Source organism: Liolophura sinensis, chromosome 9 (genome assembly GCF_032854445.1).
Source record: "Liolophura sinensis isolate JHLJ2023 chromosome 9, CUHK_Ljap_v2, whole genome shotgun sequence".
NCBI lineage: Eukaryota > Metazoa > Mollusca > Polyplacophora > Chitonida > Chitonidae > Liolophura > Liolophura sinensis.
The window spans coordinates 18,117,592-18,144,810 of NC_088303.1; the positions used below are offsets into that span (position 1 = coordinate 18,117,592).

A 27,219-nucleotide genomic window follows, 5' to 3' on the forward strand; every position below is an offset into this window, starting at 1 on the left:
GAGCTGGATTCAAATTCAACTCATTGTTTTCAGTTTCCCCTGTACATGGTCAAAGGCAAATTATCTATACACTCCAACAAGAAACACATGGAACTCACAGAAAAATTTTCAATTTTGCCACATGCATTTATTTATCAACTAAAGGTAACAAAGGTACATAAGGATGTCAAAAAATGGGAGTAAATGCTACAAATAAATCAATATTACAAAAACAGAGCTCATGTCCAAGTAAAAAAAAAAATCTGTACATGGAAAAAAATGTTTTTGAACACTGGATTGCATTTTTGGATGTGAGAGTAATGCTGAGTATTGGATATATGAAAAAAAAAGTACATGGTGAAACTACTCTAAACAACAGACACATTACCATGGAAACAACAGACAGCAAATAAATAACTTTTCTTCCTAAAGTGACTAGTCATTACATAATATAATTCAACATTTGCTTGAACTTTTTTTCCATCCAAAAAAAATACAAAATTTCCTTCTCAAATAAATTGATTATGCTGGTTTTTTGCTTATTAAACTGAAAGAAATAAATATGCAAATGAGTCGAACAGAGTGAAATGTTGGGATAATGAAATAAAATACACATGTACAGATTTTGGACATGGTATGACTGACTTTTCGGTTGATCAGTATCAGTGACCTCCCTTGATCAGCATAATCTGGCAATAACTATGATATCAGCTAATACAACCTCTCAAAGTCTGGACGTATTTCGTCTCAAGATGCACTTTGGTTCAAGCAAGATGTTAAACATGTAACAATATTTAAATGATGAAAAACAAAGAATGGCTGTTATTAAGACAGGACACACACTGTTCATGTGGCACAACACTAAACTAAAATGCCATGAATTGAACAGTTAAAGTGTGGAAGGCATTCTGGCATTTACCAGAACTTTGTGAACAATGTTATATGGGGTGTAGAAGGCAGGCATGACATGTTCTCAAGTCAGTCCATCTGTGGAAGACTGTTCATGAAAGGCAAAGATGCCCTCACAGAAGTGTGCGAGATGAAGACTGTTGAAGATTTTGGAGAGAAAGAAATTTATCCTCGAGACAGAAGTGAGGTGCAAGAAGTGAGGAAGTGTTCCAAGACATGAGCTTACAGAAAGTTCAGTGAATGTAGAGGGCTGGTAGAGACCAGAAAGAGAGAGAGAGCACGGTGTGATGTCAGCGGCCTGATACAGATGTATGATTTTATAAATTTATAAATTACTCTCTGAAAAGCTTTTCAATAATAATAATAAATGGGTGATTTTGGCAACTTAACAAAGTCATGCATAGCACTACTGGGTATTTTCTTTTAGACTAATACGTCAGCACTGTATTTTTTTGAGGAGTGGTTTAATTAAAAAAAAAGAAAATCTTTGTCCCCATCCCTCTAAGTTAATTTAATATTAACTGATGTTGCAGACTCTACTACCCAAATGGTTTTGCTTTGAAATCTGCCACAATTGTTGTCTGTCATCTCAAACAACATCTGATCCAACCTTACAAACATGAACAGTTTACCCTGTTTCATCAAACATAAAACTGATCTTGTTTCATCTAAACTTACAATGGAAATATTATCACTATCTCCTTCAACAACAACAAAAACACTAAGCCAGAAATCCCGGCCTTGAGAAACTTTTCCACATTAGAAGGAGGGAAAATTTGTGATGAGATATCACAAATGCTAAAAACACCTAACACTTAAACAGCTAATAAAATGAAGAGTTCTTGACAATTTTAGTTTAAAGGGCAGCCATTTAGAGTATGATAGTCAGCCAATGTAAAGCCTGGAGATGTAATGCTTCAAATATTACACTATCCGAAATGTATAAAAAGTTAGTTTTCAACGATTTCATATAAATATAAATCTCTCACATTTTTCACTATTAAATATTACAAATGGCTGGACTTGGTCAACGATTGAATACAACTGTATCGTAGATGGACATCAAAAAACAAAAAAAATGCTGCATAGAAAGATCCACCATTTTGGAAAACTGTCTGGCATGTTTGATGAATGCCGATGAAATGTGTGGTACTCTGTAGCATAGGAAACCACAATCTGACTATGGCCTTTTGATTCCAGATGAAACTGTTTTTCAACTTGTGTAAGCAATCTTGTTATGGTAGTTTGTGCTTTTTCTGTAACAGTACTTCTTCAGTACATCTTCAGCCACCATTTTGGAATCCTCAAGAATCTTGTCAAGAACAATTACCAATGGCATTGATTGCACGGCAACCATTTTGAAGATAATCATCTACATAATCACCATGGCAACACAGGTGTCCATAGCAACTGGATGGGGGACAGACTTCCTGCTGAGAAGAATATTCCTTCCTTGACAACCAGCAGACGATTGTAGTTGTTGGACAACCTCCAGTGTTTGTATAACCCTGAGATGAAGGTAACCCTGTTCAAAATCAACTTCTGATCGTCAACTTTCACACCTGAAATGAACAGATACCGCATATAAATTATCTAGATTCCCTTGTAAAGATTTTTGTTACTTTTGACATACCTTGGTGAAACTGAATCACCAAAAGCCTGTGCACCTTTACCGATTGATAATGAACAAATATATTCCAAATCAAACTGCAGCTTGGCATTTACTGGCGAGGCAGATACCTTCAGTACAAGTATCACATTACCAAAGCTATTTAAATCACCTATGTCAAGGACATATACAGCAAGAAATCATCTCTAAGTTGTTGAAACCATACTAATATACTATCACATAGTAAATCAAACAGATTTATAATATATCACATATACCTGTAAGTAACAGAACTTAATTTTTCATCAACTATAAATGTACTACTCGCCCCTCCATACACTTCCAGCAGAGTGAACAGTTGGTGAAAAATTTCATGAAGTTAGAAGTAATTTGTGGTAAATATCATTCCATTGTGGTTTTTCTACACAAAACTGTATGCTTCCATGTGTGATCCTCTTGTAGACATGTGACTTACATCTGTAACAAGTGGAGGCCCTCCTGATACTCCGGTTGGGGGCTGACTCTTGCTGACGTACTCATGGTAGGACCTCGGCCTCTCCCTGGGGCCCAGTGCCCCACTACCCTCGTGCCGCTGACTTAACATGTACATGGAGTCCAGGCTGATATCAGCACAGATACCGCTCTCTGCGGTGCAGAAAAACAAAACCTCCTTAACGTGAAGCGTGATGGACATGCATCAAAATGGGTTAAACTGATTACTGTACCGATCATCAACCTTTTCAACCACTAAAGCATTATTTTCAGTGGAATTAATGCATGCAATTATTATGAAAATGAGGCTAAAAATGATCTGTTTGTGTCATTAAATATGCAAGCTTCAAAAAATTGTACAAATTATTTCTGTACACCCCAGTTTTCTCGAATATTTCAAAATATTGGTTGCAGAGCCAGTTGAAAAGGTTGAAGAAGTCAACAAAACCCCAAGGAACAACAAAATGTACAAATCCCCACAAAACACAAAAAGGAACAATGCTCTTCATTTCAGTCCTATCTGCAATGGTGAAGAATTAATTAAGTAAGAGATGTGGAGAAAAAATTTATTTAAACCCTTTTCCATTAAGCTGCTGACAGAGAAACGCTGGCAAAAACATAACCTTCTTGACAGTAAATTCTGTTACTGTAAATGACTAGATGAATGTAACAAACAAGACTTACCATTCGATGAGGCTGCAAAGGACCGACGAGCAAACCTAGGACTCTCCAAAGGGTCAAAGGCCAGATTAGAGCCAAAGACAGCATAGCTGGATGCTGATTGGCTGCTGTTAGATGAGGACGTACTACTGACCGAGATTATAGAATGGGGTCGCTTGTTTCCGTTTCTGATATGGTCGAAAGAGCAGACGGCGATGGAGTTTCTGGTACGAGCTGAAACGAGAAAATCGCAAATTTCACTTGAGATCTTGCATTCGGTTTTATCTGCAGATAGTTTTTTAATCAAGAAGAGTCGCAACTTTTATGTGGCAGAGAAAACTAGGTCAGCAAGTGGGTTGAAAGTCTACTTTCCATTTACAACCATTCGATTCTCCGTTTATTGGCAATTATAGATAGATCTAAAGATATCAATTAACATCAAATACTGGTCAATGATGACAACAGTGAAAGAGCAAAAAAACAAATGTTGCTGTAACGTGAAGATGAAGAAGCATACGTGATTGTGAGCAAAATTAATCAATTATACATACGTGAGTTTTCAGTTAATTGCAAATTCACTCAAGCACACCAAGTTTCAAATAAAAATTGCAAATTTTTTTATCATTGCAAAACCCAACCTTGAGTGGAGGTAGTCATGCTACAGAGGTAAACAAGTACCAGTCAACTCTTAACCCAGTCAAATTAGAGCAGAACAACAAAATCATAATCTGTACGATGCTGACAAAAACATACTCAGGCAGCATGACCATATCTAACATTTGGAAGGATATACACGTGAAAAAAAAAAATTTTAGAATCAACTTTCCTTCTCCACTCCCACCCTCCAATTATTGCAGTCCTTTGTTTTTCGTTTTTATTTGAGCAACGATATGAAGACAAGAAAAGGTGAAAGATGGGTTTGAGAGGACAGAAAAGGGTTATGAAGACATGATGCATACAATACTTATATGATGAAAAAATATTCTGTTCTGTTCAAGCGTTGGCACAAATGGATCAACATTCTGTATTTCCACATTAAATCTTACATCGTTCCAATTTCTCATTTGGGTTTTCAGTTATTTGAAATACATATTTGGAAATGTGTTTTTTTTCATCATTATGAGGTTAACATATCTTTTAACTGACTTTTTATTCCTGTGCTGGTATTGTGGTAAAAAAATAAATGTTCTTGCATTGTAATAACTTTACTAAATAAATCTTTATACAAATTTTATAAGTTTTGTTATAATGTTGACAATTTTCACCAAACTCCACCAAAATTCCAGTCAGCCAACTTATCATGTGCCTCTCCAGTTGAAATGTTAGTTATTATCTGCTGTATTCAGGATTTTCCATAACGAAAGGTTTGGTAAGCATTCCCTAGATTTACACAAGACCTCAAGATGTAGCTTGGGAGTTAACATCAGGTCATCCTTCAACATAATGGACAATACCAGGCAATCCTACCACTGGATGGACAATACCAGGCAATCCTTCCACTGGATGGACAATACCAGGCAATCCTTCCACTGGATGGACAATATCAGGCAATCCTTCCAAAGGATGAAAAATATCAGGCCATCCTTTCACAGGATGAACAATATCAGGCCATCCTTTAAAAACACAAAAGTAGCCACCATAAACAGTGAGGCTCCTTTGTTTGATAAAAAAAAAATAGGAATGTAGATCTCATGTCCACAATATGTATTCTGGTGGAGCTACTGTAAATTATTCAGTTCACTGCATTCTGTGCAAGACCTCACAATTTGATACCTTTGGTATTGTGATTGGCTATGTCCTTGTATTCGATGTCTGGCAAAATTACAGACTAGGATCAACTAGCACAAATGTTCATTTGACCTTGTCACCATGGCAACATGTCTTAGCAACATGCCTTGCCATGCAAATGAGTTCAAAATCCCTGCAAATGGCTTCAGAATTTTAGACACTGGTACTACAAATACCAGATATTAACATTCACATTAATACCTAGGTGCAACTTAAAATGGTCACCAACATGGCTGCCCATGCAAACTGAGGAGGGAAAGAGGTCAAAGTCAGGCAACCACAGATGATGGGTCAGGCTTTCTAGGCATTCCCTGATCAAGCCAGCTACTTACAAATCAAAATGGTTTCTTAGCTGAACTGTTCTTGTAAGAACTTTGAGCTCGGCAATTCATGAAAAATGAAAGTTCAAGATAATCTTTTACAGCAGTTCTGAAACACTGATGTCTTGTGTTAACAATGGCAAGAAGCCCATTCTCCTGATAAATTGGTAAGAGGCCTTTCTTCTTTCTGCTATTTCACAAAATACAATACAGCATAATCACCATCTGAAGAGGACTATGAGTTCTTGTTTTTGAAAAGTAAACTTAGCAATTACAAATTAATTAATTTTTAGATATCTCACTAAAAACACATTTGAACAGTTTTTACATTTTAAATTCTACCTCAACACACTGTCCAAGGTAATGATGCAAAACTACATATCTATAAGGATAGTCACACCAGAAACTAAATTACAAAGGAGGCAAACAAGAGAACAAAAAGGGAAAAATTATGAAAAAAGAAAACTAAACTGAGTGCAGTGTTTCTAACTCTAATTTCAAAGAAATAAATTACTGTCAGTGGAAACTATCAAATTGAGATTAGTAAACAAATTACACACTATATGTACAACCCCTTATTGAATATCAATGTTTTCAATTCATCTTCTTGATTATTTAACAATGAACAGCAATAACACATTTCAGCATTCAACATTTCAACACTGTTTTATTTGCTTGCTGGGGTTGTAAATGTATTGTGCAAAAATTATACACTGAAAACTTAAGGTGAGAGTGGGAGTCGAAACAAAAAGAACATGCTGTAACCAAAGTGATTGAGTTACCTCCCCTGGATCCTACTGCTATGTTGATAAAGCGGTCATTGATGTTGTCAGCACTGGGTTTGATGTCCATGCAGGGTTTGTTACCAATACCCATTGTTGCCATCTCACATAATCGTAGTTCTGTAAAGTAACCAGTCACAAAACTTCTTTACACCTATCTAGATTGTTATTTCTTCGAGTATTTGTTTACTTAATGACTTTATAGTCTACACATCGAATGTGATATATGTGTAAGATTACAGGTCACAGCCGTATCATTTAATTATTAACTGACACCTAGCCATATATCTTCTGTCTCATTGCAGCAAATCAGAGAATCAAATGAATACCAGTACTGTGCATGTCTCATTTAACAAAACAGCAGGACATTTGAGACAAACAAAAAATCATTCACAAAGTTACACTCGTGCTCACCTTACACGTGCCATTTAACAGAATACATTTGTGACAAGCGCTTTTTCTGTGAACAACAAAATCTTCCCCTAAGAAATGAAATGTAGATCTTGGCTCTAAAATTTCCCACAAAGTCACGTCATGTAAGGATTCTAGCATCAAACCTGAATACCAACCTCTGTTCTTGATAGCCTGTTTCCACAGAAGACGTGAGATTTCCTTCACCCAGCAGTTCTTCACTTCAGAATTTGGTGCCTGCAGGACATAGTTTTCACCTAAAGACCGTCTGCGAAACCAGATCTCAAACTTGTACCCGCTTTCCCCGAAATTTTCCGTCAAGCCTATATCTGACATCTGAAATACAAAAACCAATCAACAGTTATTACATGTTTTAAACTGGTATCTCATGTAAGCTAGTGTATGTATTACTGTGACAAACTAACTTAAGTCTTCATGTCAATGAACACTTCACTTAAAATTCCTGAAATTAAATCACCTGACAAAAATGTGCTTATTTTCATCAAATGACTTTCACATAATTCACTGCACAAGATTACCGATTTTTTACCTATGACCATTACAAATCCCGCCACCTCTGACCCCTCACCTTGAAGCTGTACTTGTATAGGTACGTTTCGTGGCTTCCACTTCGTCCACGTCGTGTTTTACTAAATAGCACCAAATCTTCGAAAAGGAAGATATGCCGTAAGGATTTTCGTCGGCCCTGCCACACAAGAAACTCGCCTTGACGGATTAGCCTCCCTTGTTCTTGTAAATTCACCTGCAATTATCAAATTCCAGATGAAAAAGACATGTTTTCGACGCTGGGCAAAAAAATGAAAACATTACAATATTCTACTGATTCTGACTGAAACGTGCAGTTCCGTAAACCTGATTAGCATATTTAATATGGAATGGTAATAGGTCTGTGTTTATGCAGTTGTGTCGAAAATAATTCTGTTGACTTTAATTAAAATACTCAGCACGTCCGTATTACATAAAATTTTTTAAAAATGATTTCAATTCAAAGTGTGTACTTGGAATTCATCTACATGTGAAGGAATTTGTCAGATCGACACTTGACCTGGTTAAATAGTAAATAAAATGTCTAGATTATTGTTTTAATGGCACTACTACCTCTACTTAGATTTTACTCCTGTGTACTAACACTATTGGACATTGTCTACATGCATATTGACTCACATCACAGTCCCGAAGGGAGTCCATGGCCAGCAAATCATTACCATGCCGGAGCTGAAACCTCACCATATCTTCTGAGGCCTGCAAACAACAAGGTCATTTAATTAGTCATTACTAGACTGGCATCTTTCACAGGACTGAAAATTATTACACAGGGCTTTTCTTAGTTACATGACATTCCACAAAAAACCTGACAGGAGTTTTGATGCATCCAGTCACATCATGTCTGAAGTTAATTTATTTATATTATTTATTTGACTGGTGTTTTACGCTGTACTCAAAAATATTCCACTTGTGATGGTGGCCGGCATCATACTACTCACAGTTAAATATTTGTACGGTAGCTTTATCATTTTGTACCATAGTGCTAACATTATTGCGCCAGTGTTTGAAACTGGCTAGACTATGAAGATTACCCTCTCACCTTAAGCTCCGGGTACTCTGGCTCTGTCTCCGCACACTCTTTGATGATCTGTTTCAGCAGCAGGGCGTATTTGCCCATCCTCTGGACAGGCTTCAGGAGGTAACTGCTAAGGTCCATTTTGTCCCCCAAATCACTCTGTTTTCTCTGTCAGATGCAAAATTACAGGTTATTAACATCTTTCAAAACACTTTACGCAATAACACGTAACTGACTGAATGGTTTGTTTTATGAATCCTGAATACAGTCATCCAAAAATAAATCCTTGATTAATACCTTTCATAACAAATTTATTTAAAAAAAAACAAACAAAACATTCATGCATTGGAAATAGTCAATACATGTACTGATTCTCCAAGGTCTATCATGCTAAATACTTTTTATAAATTTTTTTACAAATTTTCAATTTATCTTGAACATATTTCTTCATTTATTGTTGTCGCCACGATATGTGGCTGAAATATTGCCGATGTGGCGTTAAGCCATAATCATTCATTCATTCATTCATTTACTGTTGTCCACATCGTGTATAAATCTTACTAACCCTGAAGAAATCTTTTCCATATTCCACCATCAAACTGTCAGACTTTGGTTTGTTTTTGTTGTATAATGCATAGAGATAAAACTGGTTTTCCTGAATAACAGAAACATGTCATATTTCATCAACAACTGGTTCAAGTTATACAAGAATCTTTTACATTGTACAATGCAAATATGTAAATACATCCTTAGAAGCAGATATAACTGATCACGATAAGACAAGAAACAAATTATTCCTTTATTATTTATTTATTTGATTGGCGTTTTACGCCGTGCTCAAGAATATTTCACTTTATTGCCATCATAAAATGCTCGGTTAAAACCAAGCAGAGCCTGGCGGAAACCCACGACCACGCGTAGGTTGCTGGAAGACCTTCCCACGTACGGCCAGAGAGTAATCCAACATGAGCTGAACATGAACTCACAGCGACCGCATTGATGAGAGGCTCATGGGTCATTACTCTGCGCTAGCGCCCTAACCAACTGAGCCACGGAGGACCCCCCAATATTATTCATTAAACTCCTGTTAAACTGAAGAGCTAGCTTTTTATAATGTATTTCAAGAAAGTCACAATCTAGTCTAGTTTGCTAGTGGGAAAAAAGTGCAGTCTTATTGAAATCTTGTGGTTATCTATTTGATTTTGGTAAGGTTTTGACACAGTGCAAAGGCAGACTGGTTTATGGTTTATACCGTGCCAAGGTCCAAGGAAACTAAATCCTTTTGCCACAAACACTGAACCTGACAGACCTCCTGACGGTAAGTCATGACAACCATGATACAAGATAATCAGTAGCACAGGACGATTAATATGAAATTTCTGCAGATCATTGCAAACTACTTACATGTAAAAGAAAATAATGTCCCACTTGAAAAGGATTTCTCTCACAAGCTTCTAATTCTCGTAAAAAGTACTGTCTGTGAAACTGGTAAATTTTCTCAATATTTCCGAAGACGATGTTACGTTTTCCTCTCAGGGCCTGGGGCACGTCGTCTCTGAGCAGCTCTGGAATGTAGTTCTCAACGATAAACTGGAGAGCTTGCACGTAGTCTCTTTCTGTCTGCACCATCTCACTCATTATCAAAGACAACGTTCTGAAAAAAAAAAAAAAAAAGTCACACACATGGACTATTTCAAATTTTGCAGCAATTATGAGGAAATTCCTTACAGGACTACTGAACATTTAATCATGCTTGCCTTCAAATTGTATACATTTCTCTAAAATGATCGCACCCAAAGAAAATCATAATTTTACAACATCCTTACGAACAAATTATCAACATACATAAAGAGCCTAAATTCAAATCGTTCAAACAAATCTTGTAAATCCAGCTCCTGGTCTGTTTCTACAAAGCCATTTCTGACTTCAGTCAAAATTGAAAACAGTTGATGCTCATGTCTTAAAAAAATATTTGTGAGGTATTAAAATTATCATTTCTCGGGCACAAAAATATGTATTCATATTTTCATTTTAAACTGCAGAAAAATACATATAAATATGGAATGGGTATCCACTCTTCTGCTTGATGAAATCCCACCCACCTCCTGCTTTTGACCTGTGCCTCGGACAGCCTGAGGTCAGCCACAGAGCCTGTGGGAATGGTCCGGTTCTGCCTCATCAGGTGCGAGTTCACCGGTACAGGTGTCCACTCCTTCTGAGGGGTATGCTCTACTCCTTGCTCTCCATCCTCATCCTCTTCCGGCATGCTGGTAAATATACAAGGCAGCAGGAATGATAAATACAGTTTCCAATTTACAGACAAGAACTGTGAATTGTTACGGAGACAATTATAGCTGTATGATACAGCATCATTTTAAAGAAGTATTCCAGACAATTAAACCTGGACAGGTAGAAGCTGTTGGATCCACTGTTTAGTTTCACATAAGAATGTGACTGCCTTTCCGAGGAAAGGTAAGGCTTTCACTTAGTAAATCAATATTTCGACTGAAAATAACAAGCATGTATGTCGAAATATAGATTTACAAATATCAAAAGCCTTTAGACTTTAGCTTGTGTTCTAATATGGAGAAGAAATAGTCTGACAGTTGTAAATTGTAAACTGCAGATCTCACAAGAAACGGTATAATAACCTACCACATTCTATGTGCTCATACATAAAAAAAAAAGGTTGAATCATTCTTACTTGCTTTCAGGTTTTTCATGACAAAAAACCATATCTGATAAAAATCGTTCACAAAGTTTCCACTCACTTCAGACTAATTTTCAAGGCCCTACAGATTCTCTTCATTCTGGTTGTTGTTAGGACTAATGAACATAGCTAACATTCATAAATATTTGAAGGGGGACAGAAGGATGTGATCCACCAATCAAAACAGAGACTCCAACTGTCTCAGCCAATGACAGTGAAGTGTTGTCTGTACTCTGAAAGCCTGTGAGCTTGGGTTGAAGGTGCCAGGTAGATAAGCTACCAACAGTTTGGCCAGTCAGTGAACAGTTTGAGATCAGCCACACCCCTGTCTGGGATCCATGCAGCTTGGGGGTGGGGGCTTGTCAGATTACACCATAATGATTAGGTGATCTATTAAATGATTTAAAATTCTATACCTGATCCTGCAAATACTTGTCCCATTTGTCTACAATATCATGAGTTCAGTGGCCAATTCATCAAACCTACTGTGATATTCTCTGTAAACTAATTAAGTCCCCTAATCCCTTCAAGGAAACAATTCACTTTGTCTGCCTTTAATCACTGGTTTGTTCAGTGCTGACTTTTACACAGGAAAAGTGGACTGTTATGGGCAGAATCAAACTGGTCAGTTCAAGAGACTTTAAAATGTAAAGTACAGGTACAGTATACATGTATGTATTGTTTTAGCTAAATATGTCCACATAATACTCTAATTTTGAAAGCCTAGATTACTTAAAATGTGGAAATTTTAAAACAGTTTCAGCAAAAATTCAGTATGTACAGAAGGATCAGTGAAACTTAAAATGAAAGTCACACATTTATGTCCACTCCTGCTGGTTTGAGGCAATAGATCATTCATGCATCTCACAATTTCAACACTGTTTGTGTAGCACTGTCTGAGTTCTCTGGCAAATACCTGTTCATTTTCCTTTGATTTTATGCTACACAAGACTTCAAAGTCCATGTATATATGAAAAGGTGAATACAGTTATATTTATGAAGGTGGAAAGTACGTAAAACTTACATAAAGTTCAGGTGAAAGAGTGTCAAAAGTTAGTAGTAAATGTAATTTTTTTTTCAATTTTTCTTCACACAGAAAAAGACACTTGAAAATAATTTTGGTATGGAAAAAAAATAGAAAAAAATATTTAAGACCACATTTGCAAATAAGTTTTGACACTTTTTCATCTGATTTTAGCATCACTTTCAAGATTTCTTTCCTTTAAAGCTATACAGCAAAGAACTAAAGTTTTCCAGCAATCCACTTCTGACAAGTGATTAACAAGAAAAATTTACAGTAGTTTCTCTAATTTGGATTCACAACTTTCAAATTTTTTAAGCTTCATGATAATTATTCTTCGTAGTCCAACATCTGTGCTGTATTGCTGCCGATGGTTTAACATAGCTACATTCAACTGACACTTTTAAACATTCCAGCTTGCATAATTTTGTGTTTTAAGGAGGAAATGGCATACAGTATTATGTGTAACAGGCAAATGACAACTCACTCATTATATTTCTGTTTCAGAAATCTCTCATAAATATAAAGCCTTACAGAACTGTTCAGATAAAGTGAACAATGTTTTTTGTAACTACAAATCATAAATACAGGAACTATTCTAGCAGCTCAGTGTCTAAACTTGCACAGATTGTCTGGAGTGTCTGGGTGGCCATTAACACTAACACCGTGTGCACAATGCCACAGGGACATATATATACTGGTAGCCAATACTGCAGGAATTACATCTATCGTCGCTGTACAATAGGTACTAATGGGCACTGCTCATTGTTTGAATTTCAATTAATTTCACCCCCCCCCCCCCAAAAAAAAACTATCTGCTGGAAGACATTTAATACAAGATTCCAAAGATGTATGAAAAACAACCATGAATGGAATAACTTCATATTTACAAACAATATTTATAAGAAAATCCAAAATGGTCAGTGGTCAATACCATCAGCACTAGACAAGTCATGTCAGAGAGATGTCCAGGGAGGGAAGCAAATGTTAGAGGTCAACGCATGAACAATTGACTAGTTATTTAATGTCAGAAGGACGTCCAAGAATGGCAGCAAACGGGTCAGTGGTCAGTGCACTGTAATATCAGAGAAGTCAATTGAGGAAGGGCTGCAGAGGTGTGTTGTTGTTGAACAGATGGATGGAGTTCTTCTCATGTTGACCCCCAACAAACACACAAACACCAGGGCAGGGCTCTGCCCCCTCAGCCAAACCACAACACTGGACAATGGACAATGTTCGCAGTTTGTTATCACACCAGCTTCCCATTTGCTATCACCACAACTGGACTTGAAAATTGGGGCGAAAAAAGCGACTGTGTTGGTTTGCTTGTCAGGGTGGGATGTCACACCAACAAACCTGCTGGTTGTCTCGAGTCAATGAACAGAAAGTGTGACAGTGTGGTGTGAAAAGCCAACAGTTTGGGAAGGAACTGAATATGTCGTGGAATGTCGCTTCAGCATCATGACTGTCTATTCTGATCAAATCCACAAATGACAAGTTTTCACTAAGATCACTCACAGCAAGAGTGGACATACGGTTTATTAATTTAAAATGCTTTTGAGGAATCCATAGGCATTAAATAACAACAAAGCCATGAACTGTCAACTCCCCCCCCCACCCCCGACAAATAAATTATGGTGTGCCTTATTACATTAATGTTAAAACCGTGATAAAACTATGGTCCAACAATGATAAAACTATGGTCGAACAGTGATAAAACTATGGTCCATCAATGATAAAACTATGGTCGAACAGTGATAAAACTGTGGTCCAACAATGATAAAACTATGGTCCAAAAATGATAAAACTATGGTCCAACAGTGATAAAACTGTGGTCCAACAGTGATACAACTATGGTCCAACAATGATAAAACTATGGTCGAACAGTGATAAAACTGTGGTCGAACAGTGATACAACTGTGGTCCAACAGTGATAAAACTATGGTCCAACAATGATAAAACTATGGTCCAACAATGATAAAACTGTGGTCCAACAGTGATAAAACTGTGGTTGAACAGTGATACAACTATGGTCCAACAATGATAAAACTATGGTCGAACAGTGATAAAACTGTGGTCGAACAGTGATACAACTATGGTCCAACAATGATAAAACTATGGTCCAACAGTGATAAAACTGTGGTCGAACAATGATAAAACTATGGTCCAACAATGATAAAACTATGGTCGAACAGTGATAAAACTATGGTCCAACAATGATAAAACTGTTGTCAAACAGTGATAAAACTGTGGTCGAACAATGATAAAACTGTGGTCCAACAGTGATAAAACTGTGGTCCAACAGTGATAAAACTATGGTCCAACAGTGATAAAACTGTGGTCCAACAGTGATAAAACTATGGTCCAACAATGACAAAACTATGGTCCAACAATGATAAAACTATGGTCGAACAATGATAAAACTATGGTCCAACAATGATAAAACTATGGTCCAGCAGTGATAAAACTATGGTCCAACAATGATAAAACTATGGTCCAACAATGATAAAACTATGGCCCAACAATGATTAAACTATGCTGGCAAAACTATTGCGGCTAATGGCCAAGACTGTGAAAATGGGGACTGAATGCATAAAAATTACATGGAAAAACTACTGTGTTTTAACAGTCATTGAAAAACGGAATAAGAGCTGACTGTGATAGAGATGCTGGATAAGCAAGGACTAGGGACACTAACATATAACATGTGAGGAAGGTATTGAAGGTATTTTGAACATTGGTTCAAAATTTGTCGTTAATCAAGTAGAGGAATGAAATTTGGCAAAAATAGTGTGGAAAAATTCACCTTCTGGACAGGAGCCAGTCAGGGATTTCCAGTAGATTGTCAGAGATTTTCTTTGAGATGAATACTTTGTCTGGCAGCTGAGATTGAGAGGGGGTGGGGAGTGCGGGAGATTTTCATACGTTTACTGTTGTCTCTACAATCACTTGTCCCACAATAGGTAGAGATTATGGCCTATCCAGCAGGATGTTTGTTCACTCAAATAACAAAAAAAAAAGAATTCAGCCCTCGCCAGAGACATGGTCTTCTTGCCTCTCATCCCCAGCAGCTGCATTCTTAACTACCGCTTGGCTCTGGCTTATTTTTGTCAGCTGTATTTTAATTTGACACCATTATTGTTGTTATTTACGGAAGGGTGGAAGTGTTTACCTCGAGCCTTATGGAGGGCTTTCTTTTTGTGAAGGGATTCACTTCTGGAAGAAGAAACCCAGTACCTGCATGTAAACGCTAGAACTTGAATGAACACAACAATCCATGGGTTTGTTTAGACAATGGAAGATACTGTCAAGAGTGGATCAGCCAACAAACATAGATCAGAATGGAAACAGTGAAAATAGTGAGTGATGTGCAGGTTGAGCACACCTGTAAATAGTAACAGCCAACTGCAGGCTCAAAGACAAAGAGCGGCACTTAACCCCATTAATATGTGTCATTGCAGAAGGCATAAAGCACAAAAATATCTGCTAAAATGACAGCTGCAAATGGATTTGAATTCATACATGCTAAATGGTGTATGAATATCTTTCCTATATATCCAGATACCCAACTAGAGATAGCAGCTTCTTGGAATTTGAAATCAAAAGCAGTTTAGTTTCACGAACATGCATACTTCAGCACTCTTTCATGAAAAACATGTTAATATACAAAGTGACAAACTGAAAAGCTTTTTTTTTTTCAGATTGAGATTTGACACAAATGAACCTGTACACAAAATTGGACAATATTTTGAGCACTGCTTACATGGAAACTTACAGCAGTAAAAGTGGTAAAATCTAAACTTGCGTGAAGTCGTAAAATCAACACTTGCATAAAGTAGTGAAATCTAGAATTGCATGCAGTGGTAAAACTTGGACTTGCAGAAAATGTCAATACATAGACATAAAATCTGTTTGAGAAGTCATTTTAATGTAAGACAGCTCACTCACCTTGGCAGGCTCTCTGTGCTTCCTGTTATCATACTAATGGACTTGAGGGCTCGCCGCTCTCTGATTGGCTGAAGGGGGTCATTGGCTTTACTAGACTCCACAAATGCCCCATTCTCACTTGGTACATAATGTCCATCTCTCTCTGAGAACATATCATGGCAGTAACTTGGTACTGATACCGCTCGCTTGAACATTTTCCTGTGAGGACGCTCATGTTTGTTTAAAGTTGTTGGACCACTGCTCGAGTCGGCGCCTAAACATGATGTGTTAAGACCTGCAGCACTGGCACCGTCCACATTTGTAAGGCTAACATTGTTCTCTGTGGTCATACACTGGTGTTCTTCCACAGTACTTAGTTTTGGGACACTAGCCACTGACCTATCTGACACGTCTAAGATCTGAATACGGTCATTCCTTGACTGAGTTGTCTCCCTTCTGTACCTATCTGGTATCGTTTCGGGAGTGAACGAGAGTGAGTCATCGTACATGAGCGCTGAGGCTTTCCCAGAGTAAGACCTGCGGCGTAAGGAAGACTGACTTATCTGTGAAGACGGTGTACTGGTTCGGGGTTCCCATACCAGTTCTGCCTCGGCCTCCGTGGCAGGGCAAGGAGAGGCCGGGTAAGGGGACTTGGAGATATTACACATGTTCTCAGGCACAATGGGATGTGAAATTGGATGCTGACCCTTCCTCTCTTTTCCCTTGTCCTCAGAACCCCGGCTCTCTGCTGCCAGCTGGTGGATTGCCTTTCGTAGTGTTGTCTGTCGCAACTCCAGCAGTTGAAATGTCTCTTGGCAGCGGTTTTTGGCAATGTTGCACTGTTCGAGGAGACGGTCATTGTGTAACCGATCTGCTTGCTCGGTCATGAATTTGAATGTTTCGTCTGTGATTGGCGGGTGTTCTCTAAGGTAGAGCTCCAGACTCTTCAGGAGTTTGGCCAGACGATCTGCCGTGGCAGAGCTGTCCATCTTCATACTGGCCACGTATCTCATGGCTTCTAATGCCCATTCGTAAGACTGTAACATAGAAAACAGACATCTGTCATACAATAACCTGAAAAACAGATATTCATTTGACTGTAAGCATTCATTCGAGTGTAACTTAGAAAACAGACAATACTGTGGATAACTTAGTTAGTGAATCAGTTCGGGTGCTGACAACAAATGTATTAACAAAGTTGGACAAAGTTATCATCAAGACTTTTAAAGCTTGTTCCACATAAACCTTGAGGTTACTGTTGGTGTAAGAAAAATTCAAATGAGGTAACAGTGTGTGTGTGTGCACCTCACCTTATAGCCCAGAGGTAACAGTGTGTGTGCACCTCACATTATAGCCCAGAGGTAACAGTGTGTGTGCACCTCACCTTACAGCCCAGAGGTAACAGTGTGTGTGCACCTCACCTTATAACCCAGAGGTACCAGTGTGTGTGCACCTCACTTTATAGCCCAGTCTGTCCCCAAGTTTTAACACCCATGAGGAATATATTAGCCCATGCCCAAGCCGACAGGGATCAGGTGTGATCAAAGTACCTAACCATGAGAAATATATAACTTCCATGTCCTCGCTGATGAGATCAAGTAAAATCAGGTGTGATGAGAGCAGCCAGGTGTGTTGTCTCTGACTGACATATCACCTATCTGTCTAAAGCTCAGCACTTTTTCCCATGTCACCATGCCAACACAGGTCTGGCCGAGGACAACGTGCTGCATGAAGTACCCGAGCGTCTCTGTGAAGACACCTTTACTCATTAATCCCCTGAGGCAGAGGGATCTTCATGTCCCTGTGTCTGGGACCATGTGAGAGATTCACTCCTTAGCCCACACACGTCCACCCTTGCTCTTGCATGTTTTACCAACAAATTCACAGCCCTATCTCCTGGACTATCATTTCCTTTCTACATATGTATGGTATGTAGAGCTTAACCAACATATCCTGTATGGTATGTAGAGCTTAACCAACATATCCTGTATGGTATGTAGAGCTTAACCAACATATCCTGTATGGTATGTAGAGCTTAACCAACATGTCCTAAATCTCAATTTTTCCCACATGTACAGAGGGTGTTAATTTTTTGTATTGGTGAGAAATTATTCTGTCTAGATTAACAAAATGACACTTTTATTAAGGCTCTGACAGTTGCCAACCCCACCAATGTAACTGATCTCTACATTCAATTTTTTTTCCCTTCAGAACAAATTGCCACTTCAAATGCAAAAAAAAAAAAACCCAGTAGTCTTGTTGCTCTGGAATTATCAAAATTTTGATTGGTGTTTGGCATTCTGATTAAAACTGTTGAGGTTTGTAGGGGGAGATAGATGAGATGTGTTGCTTATGTACTTAAAGCAGTAATGACTAATATAGTATATGATACTCTTAGTTCAGTGTGGAGCTAGGCTTTTGTAGAGAGCGTTGTACCTAGCCCCCAACCTGTTCACTTGACCCCTTTTTTCCAGACAATATCAATACACAGGTATGCATGCTTGCTCTATGCCCCTTTTGGTTTCTAGCTAGGATTTTGGATACTGGTAAAATTCAAGATCAAGAAGAGGTGTCAAGATGTCCTGATTTGGAACACATATGAACATCCAAAAAGAATATTGGCATAAGACAGAAATATCTGGGTTCTCAGTGCCCTTTTACCCCCCACTCCCCGCCCCCAACGAAGTGAACTTGATGTGGGGGTTAGGGGAACAAGAACATAAGCATCTTCCAGGTAAACATTTCATGTTTTCTTCTTTGTAGACAAGGCATATAGGACATTCCTGGGGGAGAAAAATATGAGATACAGGTTATGTTTTAATAACTTTTTGCACTGTATCCACGTATTGCCTGTAGCGGCCCAAAAGGAATGAATGGCAGGCTCTTGTCAAGTTCAACGCGGATAAAACTGTGAACATCACGGCGAGTGTGTTTGGCAAATTACTAGAATCCTGTCCGATGGTACGATTAGCGGGTCTTCAGGCACACAGTGAGCTGTCGCTCTGCGCTGCCATCGGAGTCTGCTGGCCGGCAGGGTCCTGACGTGTGGGTCCAGAGGGGCGGGGCCTCACCTTGCCGGTTTGTCTTCGCTGTGTACATGACCCTTGTCAACATTTGGTTCGCAAAGAGCCCCCGTTTACATTGCCCATGGACACCTGCTGACTAGGGGCAGCTTCTGCTAGGGCGCCGGTCACCGCTGCCCTCTACGTGTGATGAATCGGCCCCACAACTGACCGCTGCGTTTGTGAACAATGCTTTAGCACTTTTCTGTTGTCTTCCGGTACGCTACAACATCCGGGCACATGGGTATATGAGGCAACAACTCTCACCCCATCTACTGGTGCAATCTGGACACTGTGATTACGCAGCAGACGCGATCTCTCTCTCTCCCCACCCCACCCCCCAAATCATTACCTCTACACATGACCCCAAGAAACTACAATATTTGTACATTTGTTAATTATTCCACATGCTGTAAGGTAATGTCAGCAATGTAAGATTTTCCCTATGACTGACTTGTCAGTGATGATGCAATGAAAGCCACTATTTCAATCCTTGATATTTCTGCCAATGGAAGTGACATGTAAGCATCAAACCATGCATCAACATACAGCTATCAAACCGTCAGGCCTAAACATTTCAATAAGCAAACCAACTGGTCAGGTGTCTATCGGTTGCAAGGAGGTTTATGTTTCAGACAGCTGTAATAAATACCTCTTAGCTGTAAACAAACGTAACAACAGTAACAGCATGCAAGAATCCATCAATCCATAGACCTGACTTCAACTTTAAAACCTGAATCACTATTACAAACCATTCACTCTTTTGACTCAACTTTAATCTACCAGGCCAATGACTGTTTTCAGATAAAATTCTCCTAAAACTTACAAACATAAAAACAGAACATCTTATTTATTTGATAGGAGTTTTACACTGCACTCAAGAATATTTCACCTAACTGGAGACCCACTTGATGACCATCTGCAGATTGCTGGCAGACCTTCCCATGTGCTACTGCAGAGGAAGCCAAACCAGAATATTTAGTTCAGCACATTGTTTCCCAATGCCTACACATGGAATTTAAAGCCATTTCTACACATTTTTGCTCAATATGCTCTGATTAATACGAAAAAGAGAAAGTTTGTTCAGGCTGAATGAATTCTGTACACTGATGTATCCTAAAAGACAACATTTCCACATTTACTCCAAGATTTTATTCTCAAGTCCATTACCAAATTCACACACATAAACCCAGGAGGGAATATTATGAGCCAATGAGCATGGAGAGAGGATTACATGAATGTATACAAGGCAGAATCTCCCTGTTAACATATCTCAGTCTGATCTGTGCATAGCAGCATATATATACTTGTATATGAAGACCAGATATCCGCAGCAAACAGGACGAGTCAATAGCTCGGAATTGGCCAGGAAATGACTGATTTCCATGCAGTTTACCCCATGTTATTCCTGGGATTATCTGCGAGAAGAGCCTCACCATCCACTGACTTGCCAACAGGCCAGCAGATAATACCATGCCATCGATCTAGCCCACTGACCTCTCTGTCTGAAAGATTCTTAGCTCCGAGCAAAGTCAAACTTTATGACTGAACTAGAACCTCATCAGTAAAAACAGACAAATTACAACTCACAGCCATGTTAAAGGGAATTAAATCAAGGCCATACAGACGTATATCATTTTATGACATTGTATCCTTTACATTTGTAATCTTTTTAATTAATATCTTACATTTACAATTTTGAAGATCTCTTACATTGGAAATCTTTACAGATTTCTTGAGGCTTGCTTCAGAAAAGAACACACACATGTGTATGAATCCCTCTGAAATATTACCTACAGAGCTGTATGTATACCTTCAAAGTAACAGTAGTAATATGTTAGGGATGATGTGAACTAGATAGAACATGTGCTTGGAATACTGGTCACATTTATGTATGTGGTGTGTGGAAAATGAAACTCTTCATGTAACCACATGTTGCAAATCCCTCAAACAATCTCTATGTTTCATACCTCCCCAAACGCTCTAAATCCCCTCCAGTTTGAAATCATCAGCATCTCCTCAATCCTCCAAAACTTTCAACACTATTTCAACTTTCAAATCGTCACAGTATTCTAAACTCTCCATGCGTTCTGCATAATCCAAACTGTCTACATTTTATCAAGCACTGCAGGCCTAAAGTAAATATATATTAAGATACTGCAACTGAAATGATAATCTTTTATAGCGTGCAACACCTCTGCATATACAGCCTAACATAATACTGGGTGTACGTGCTGACATGTTATATCAGCACCCTCACGAAAGGGGAAAAAGTGTCACGAGGGAAAAATGTCACGGGGAAACCCAAAATGGTGGATGTATGTCAAAACCAGGGACAAAAAGCACTTGTGAGAAAGTCATAGGAGAGGAGAGTGTTGATGTTGTGGTTATGTACAGCTCTACGCACACCTTGCTAATACCCGACAACTGAGACTTCTTAGAGAAAAAACGCTGTAACAGGAAATTGACAGTGTTTGAGGCTAACGTACGAATCCCCGGACACTCTGGGGAGTGTGAGCACCTAATCTGAGAACAACACTCGTCAGTTTCAGGGTAAAATCCGTCTGCACAGAAAATCTCACCTCAGTATCTGAATCTAAGCTTAACAAATCTATAAATAGGGGCCAAGATTTGGCATATGTTCACAGAATTTGTTAAATTTATCACATGCTCGAGTTATTTAAAAAACTGTTACCTACATATTTGAGATCGTAACATAATAGTACAAAGCAAAAGATACTATTCCGGTAATAAAATCAAATGAAACTCTTTCATGAGAAAAGAAAACTCAAGAAGGACAAATAATTGAAAGAATACAATATTTTACACAATAACAATCATGAATATGTCACGGCATCACCATGTACTGTTATTCTATAGAAACAACATACATGTATATATTTTTGAAAGTGTTTATTGTTATTTGTATTGTAATGTAATGAAGTGGAGACGGGGTGGACACTATCATTGATAGGCTACCAATACCCAAACATTCCAGTGCATACTACTTTACATTATTTGGACTGAACACATCAAAGATCCTGGCAGAAAGGTTGTGTCATGTTTTACATTTATGTAGTGATGTTTTGCCTATTCCTTATTGCCAATGAACCCACACATGACAATGGGTCTAGAGAAATATACTTTGGACAACTTGAGAAAAAGTGCTGGACCCCAAAATGCTATTTCCTTTTTCTCTCAGCAATGGAGAAAATCAATACTACAGTGTTTTTTAACTTTATAAACAACATTACACCTCTGACTGCAACAGTGTTGAATGGCCAAAGCACAAGGCCTTTATTGATATAAAACCAGCCCACTGTGAACAGCTTTCTCGCATGGTCACTTGTTCACACACACACCAACCCATGCACAATTTCCCCACACAAAAATATTGGCTTTGTCTTAATAAGAAACTCCCTCATCAGGTTCAAGGTCTGTCTATAAATGGCATTCTGAAATATTTCAAACAACAGTCTTTTCTTATTTACGAGTAAGATTGACATAAGGCAGCCAATCCCTTAATGATCGACAATCGGTCTTCACCAGTGAATGGCCCAGTTAACTGAGGAATCTAGAAAGCTGAAGTCGCTAAACAAATACTCCACTAAATCACAGTTCTGTTCATACTGCAACATTTGGATTTATACCACTTTATTTGTACTCAGAGTACAATGACAGATGAGCACAAAATACAACTACAAATACTAAGGACATAGTAGGCACGTCGATAAAAAAAAAAAAAGAAAAAAAAAGAAAATCAGACCAGATAGAGAATCAAGCAATGATACGTAACACACTAATAAAAAATGACACTATCAATGCCTGAAAAAACTATAGTCACTTGTTGGTTTTTCACACAGATCCCTATACCTCTGCAGTTATAAGGGACTGAGGGGTGTAATATTTGTATACACACTGATGAGTAACTTTGTCATCACATTTGTACTATGCTCAGGTAAGCCTTTGATCAGGTCATTCAGATACATCCGACAATTTCAACAGGTATTGTTGATGCTCTCTTTCTAATGCAATTCTTCACTGTTCAGTATATCATCGTACATCTTTCAGTGCTGTATCTTTTATTACTTAAGGTATGCTGACATAATGTTAACTGAAGTCTATAAATTTGAGAAAAATATCACAATGTTTGCTCTTTAATAACAAAAACAAAACAGCCATAATTTTGTCAACAAAGGATGAAACTGCCAAAACTTGGTCACTTCGTCTGTGACTTGTCTCAGTGATTTCATGTGCCAAATTTCCAGAATGAGTCCAGAAAAATGTCCATGTCCAAAAGAATGTCCCACAACTCAATCTTGATCAGTAATTTGTCTGGAAAACTGATACGTAGCAGACAAAAAGACTGACAGACGGACTGGCAGAGGAGGTGTACACCTGTAGTCCCCTGAGGTATCAGTAAGAGACTAGTAATGTGTTGTTAAGCATATCAATACGTTGACAAATAATGCACTCTTCTACTTTCTTTCAGCAAACTGTGATGTTATCATTTTGCAACTACTGTAATTATGGGTACCTGTTTATGAACACTGCATAGAGGAAGAATCGCATTCATTATTTCACAAAATAATCTCTATCCCCTATTAAAATGAGTTTCTAACGAACCCATATTGAACAAGCACTGATTCAAAATAGCTGCCAAGTCTGCAAAAAGTTGATGCTGTTTTGTACTTAAGTCCAATTCAGTGAATTAATAGGATTTAATTGGACTGACGAAAGACAGACAAACAGCTTACAGTTGCTTGTCATAGATGAAAATGTGGATGTTCATGTTGTGGATGAGATGTTACCTCACCTTGTCCAGCAAATGATAACATTTGGCCGTGCCCTCAATCTTCTCTCTCGATGCCTCCAACTGTCCTGTAAAATCAGATAGGTGCTTCTTCAGGGTGCGAGCTAAATCTTTGTAACCAGTTGCCTCGTCAAAGTTCCCGCTCTGGGTCAGCATGCTGGCTTCCTCCAACAAGTCATTCCCCTTCTCAATGTGCGTCTGAAACATAAGGAAGGAATTGCTCAAACAACCGCTCATCACACAGCCCAGGTGTAGAACAACAAAAAATCAACGAACACAAGCATAGCATGCAGGTAAGAACAGCATGCATGGGTAAAACTCGGCCAAACTGTGATGAAAGAGAGATTTGACATCAGTCCAGTTATTGTGACCTACAGGTGGCCGACAAAACGTGACTGACGAGAAACTTCAAAAGGTAAAGGTACAACAAATCAATTGTCAAGTCAATTGCAGCATCAATGCCGAGTCTAGGTTTCTTAAAAATATCTACCACATAGAAAATAGTAATGAGGATATTTTACAGTCTGGCTTTCTATACTAATTAATGTCACAAAATTATACATAAAAAAGACGGTAAGATAAAAGAATATATTCATAAAAGAATACTTTGGCATACGCATTTGCAGCATAATTACTATGGGCACCTAATTAATTCCATGTAGGCTTTTTGCACTGTTGTACAATATCAAAAATCAACATTCACACAAAAACGTAAATGCATTTGCCTCCCCCAATCCTTCCCTGAAAAAAAGACAGGTGATTGTACAGGTAACATGCTGTGATCAGGTAGATGGGATGAGCAGTCAGGTGATGTCCAGTACACTGGAGATAGCCATACTGACAGGTAGTCTTGATCAGCTCTTAATGAGTCCGTCTACAGGAAATATGTCAAAGTTCACTGCAGGCCGTAATCACATTGTCACAACTTGCTCTGGTGAGGACAAAATGAGGCAGTTTAGACTAAGTAACTCTGATTACCTGTGTCAAATCAGTCACCACATGAACGGGACACAGGTACAAATTAATGATTTTCCTCAACTATTCGGCTGAGGTGAAAGGTCTTAGGCCATCCAGGTCCTGTGGAACAGGGAACAGGAAATCTGGAGCAGCCTGCTGATGGAAGCTCTTCCTCGAAGATACAGAGCCGGTATTTCTGACTTGTCGACCGAGCAACGCGGCTGATACCTGGGCCTGACGAAGGTAACGCTCTATCCCACAGAATACACAGCTATTCACAGGTAACAATGTTAGCCAGTTAGCATTTACCTGCTGATTTAGCCAGGTATGTGCCAGTGTTTACATACCTCAGCCTGGCACACTGAGTTGGGTGGACCTCTGATTGAGGTACACAACAGACTGTGGAAAAAACAACAGTTGCCCAACTTCTTAATGAGTGCCAGAGAGCTTCGAACATTTGCATATCAACCACCTACCTTACAACATTTATTACTGACATGTTGTGCTACTCCGGAAAAAAAAAAAAAAAAAGAAAAGAAAGAAAAACCCTACAGAACAAAAGGCTTCAGCAAAAAGCTATAGAGCTGCTGTGAATAAAAGCAGTGATATGTTTCTGTAAACACTTGCATGACTTGTGTAAATCTTTGTTTTTCTCTGAAATATCTTTGTACTGTGGATTAGCATACAAAATACATTGTGAAACTCCATGAATTTCTATTTGCCTCCTAAAATCATCTGCAAGTCAAATTTAATATAGTTAACTTTTCAAGCATTCGCAGAATATTTACACTTAGTTTATACCCGACTTGAGATTTCCCTGTGTGCATTTAATTAAAAACAGTAGAAGGCCACAAAACAGTGTTCAATATGAAGCTAACAACTACAAGAAGAAATGTACTAGTCAATAAACATAAAGGGAAAAAAAAAAGAAGAGATTTAAGACAGATGTGCGAATGATTAATATATTTATTTATTGTGCCTGCGCAGGAGAGGTATGCTGGAAACTTGAGATGGCTGTGGATTTTCCCTGGACACTGCTCAGTTTCGTTCCACCATAATGCTGGGGGTGATCACATATGTGAAATATTCTTGAGTGCAGCATAAAACAACAATAACATAAATAAATAAATAAATAAATATAACATATTTATATTTTATGATAAGTATTACAAATAAAAAACCTTTCCCACACTACCTGTGTCTTATACTAACTGTTAGCATATTACAGAGTATAAATTTATGACAAAATCATTTGTGTCATTCTATCCTGGCAATGTGTCAATCAACAAGAACTGTTCTTGTCAATACTGAGATTGAAAGCATAAAAACAGGCTTAGTGGCTGTTGATAGGTTTAAGTGGAAACACACACCTGGATCCCTTTGATGTGCCCACCCTGCTTCATTAATCTTTGTAACAATCGCTGCTTGTCAAATCAGTCAGCCAGGATCACTGTAAATCATCTTCCGAAAAGGGGGGGGGGGGGGGGGGGGATAGGAGCAAACTCACAAAGTGGGGTGAAGTTATTCAGAAAAGTGGGGTTAAACTACCAGTGTTCAAACCCTTCCACCCCCCACCCTCCCCTCTAATACACCTTGCTAGTAAAAGAAAAACATGGTCCATGAACTCTATGAACTATTAGGACATTAAGGGCAATTCTCACCTGACACTCTTTTTAAAGTGAACATAAAGTCTACCAGTATTTACACATAGAGAAAAGGAAGTTCAGCACTGGGGATGTGCCACTAACTGACAATTCACTCCGAGTAGCCATATTGTATAAGCCCTTTGTGAGCGTAACGTGATAATTGGCTGTCAAAAATACCTATTAGCTCTCAATTGTCAGTGTGGTTTCTTGTGGTGGATAGACAGATATCGATGCAATAAATCGGATTTTGTGTTAGTTTAAGATTTAAACTGATGCATTTTGGACCACATGCTAATGTGCAGGGAACCAAGAGCGGCTGCGGATGTCACAATGTGTACATGGTGGACAGGAGACTGCAGTAACTTGTCAGGGTGAGGTGGCAGGAAAACCGCCTTGGGAGAATCACTGCTTGAAGAAAAATACTGTAACGTTGCATTATTTTTCCATAGGAAAGTGAGATTTACTACGAAAATATCTTCCCAAAATCTGCATGAAAGAGTCTGTTATAAATCAAAAAGTCCTGCTATGTTGGGTAAATTATCTGATGTCGG

The 27,219-nt window shown here is 38.4% G+C and overlaps 1 protein-coding gene across 3 annotated transcripts in view; it reads right to left on the bottom strand.

The window, feature by feature from the left end:
* Positions 1-101: 101 nt before the first annotated feature.
* Positions 102-27,219, bottom strand: part of LOC135475950 (puratrophin-1-like) — a 115,090-nt gene continuing 87,972 nt past the window's right edge. For 2 of the 3 annotated variants that reach the window (XM_064755924.1, XM_064755926.1), the window contains 12 exons: positions 24,069-24,263; positions 16,212-17,227; positions 10,635-10,799; positions 9,937-10,186; positions 9,098-9,187; positions 8,557-8,700; positions 8,136-8,213; positions 7,540-7,713; positions 7,109-7,286; positions 6,540-6,659; positions 3,674-3,883; positions 102-3,142 (listed from right to left, as the gene is read on the bottom strand). In XM_064755924.1, the coding sequence (XP_064611994.1) occupies positions 2,919-3,142; positions 3,674-3,883; positions 6,540-6,659; positions 7,109-7,286; positions 7,540-7,713; positions 8,136-8,213; positions 8,557-8,700; positions 9,098-9,187; positions 9,937-10,186; positions 10,635-10,799; positions 16,212-17,227; positions 24,069-24,263 (2,844 nt within the window). In that variant the 3' untranslated portion in view covers positions 102-2,918. The remainder of the gene's footprint in view (positions 3,143-3,673; positions 3,884-6,539; positions 6,660-7,108; positions 7,287-7,539; positions 7,714-8,135; positions 8,214-8,556; positions 8,701-9,097; positions 9,188-9,936; positions 10,187-10,634; positions 10,800-16,211; positions 17,228-24,068; positions 24,264-27,219) is intronic. The other variant, XM_064755925.1, reaches the window with a different exon arrangement.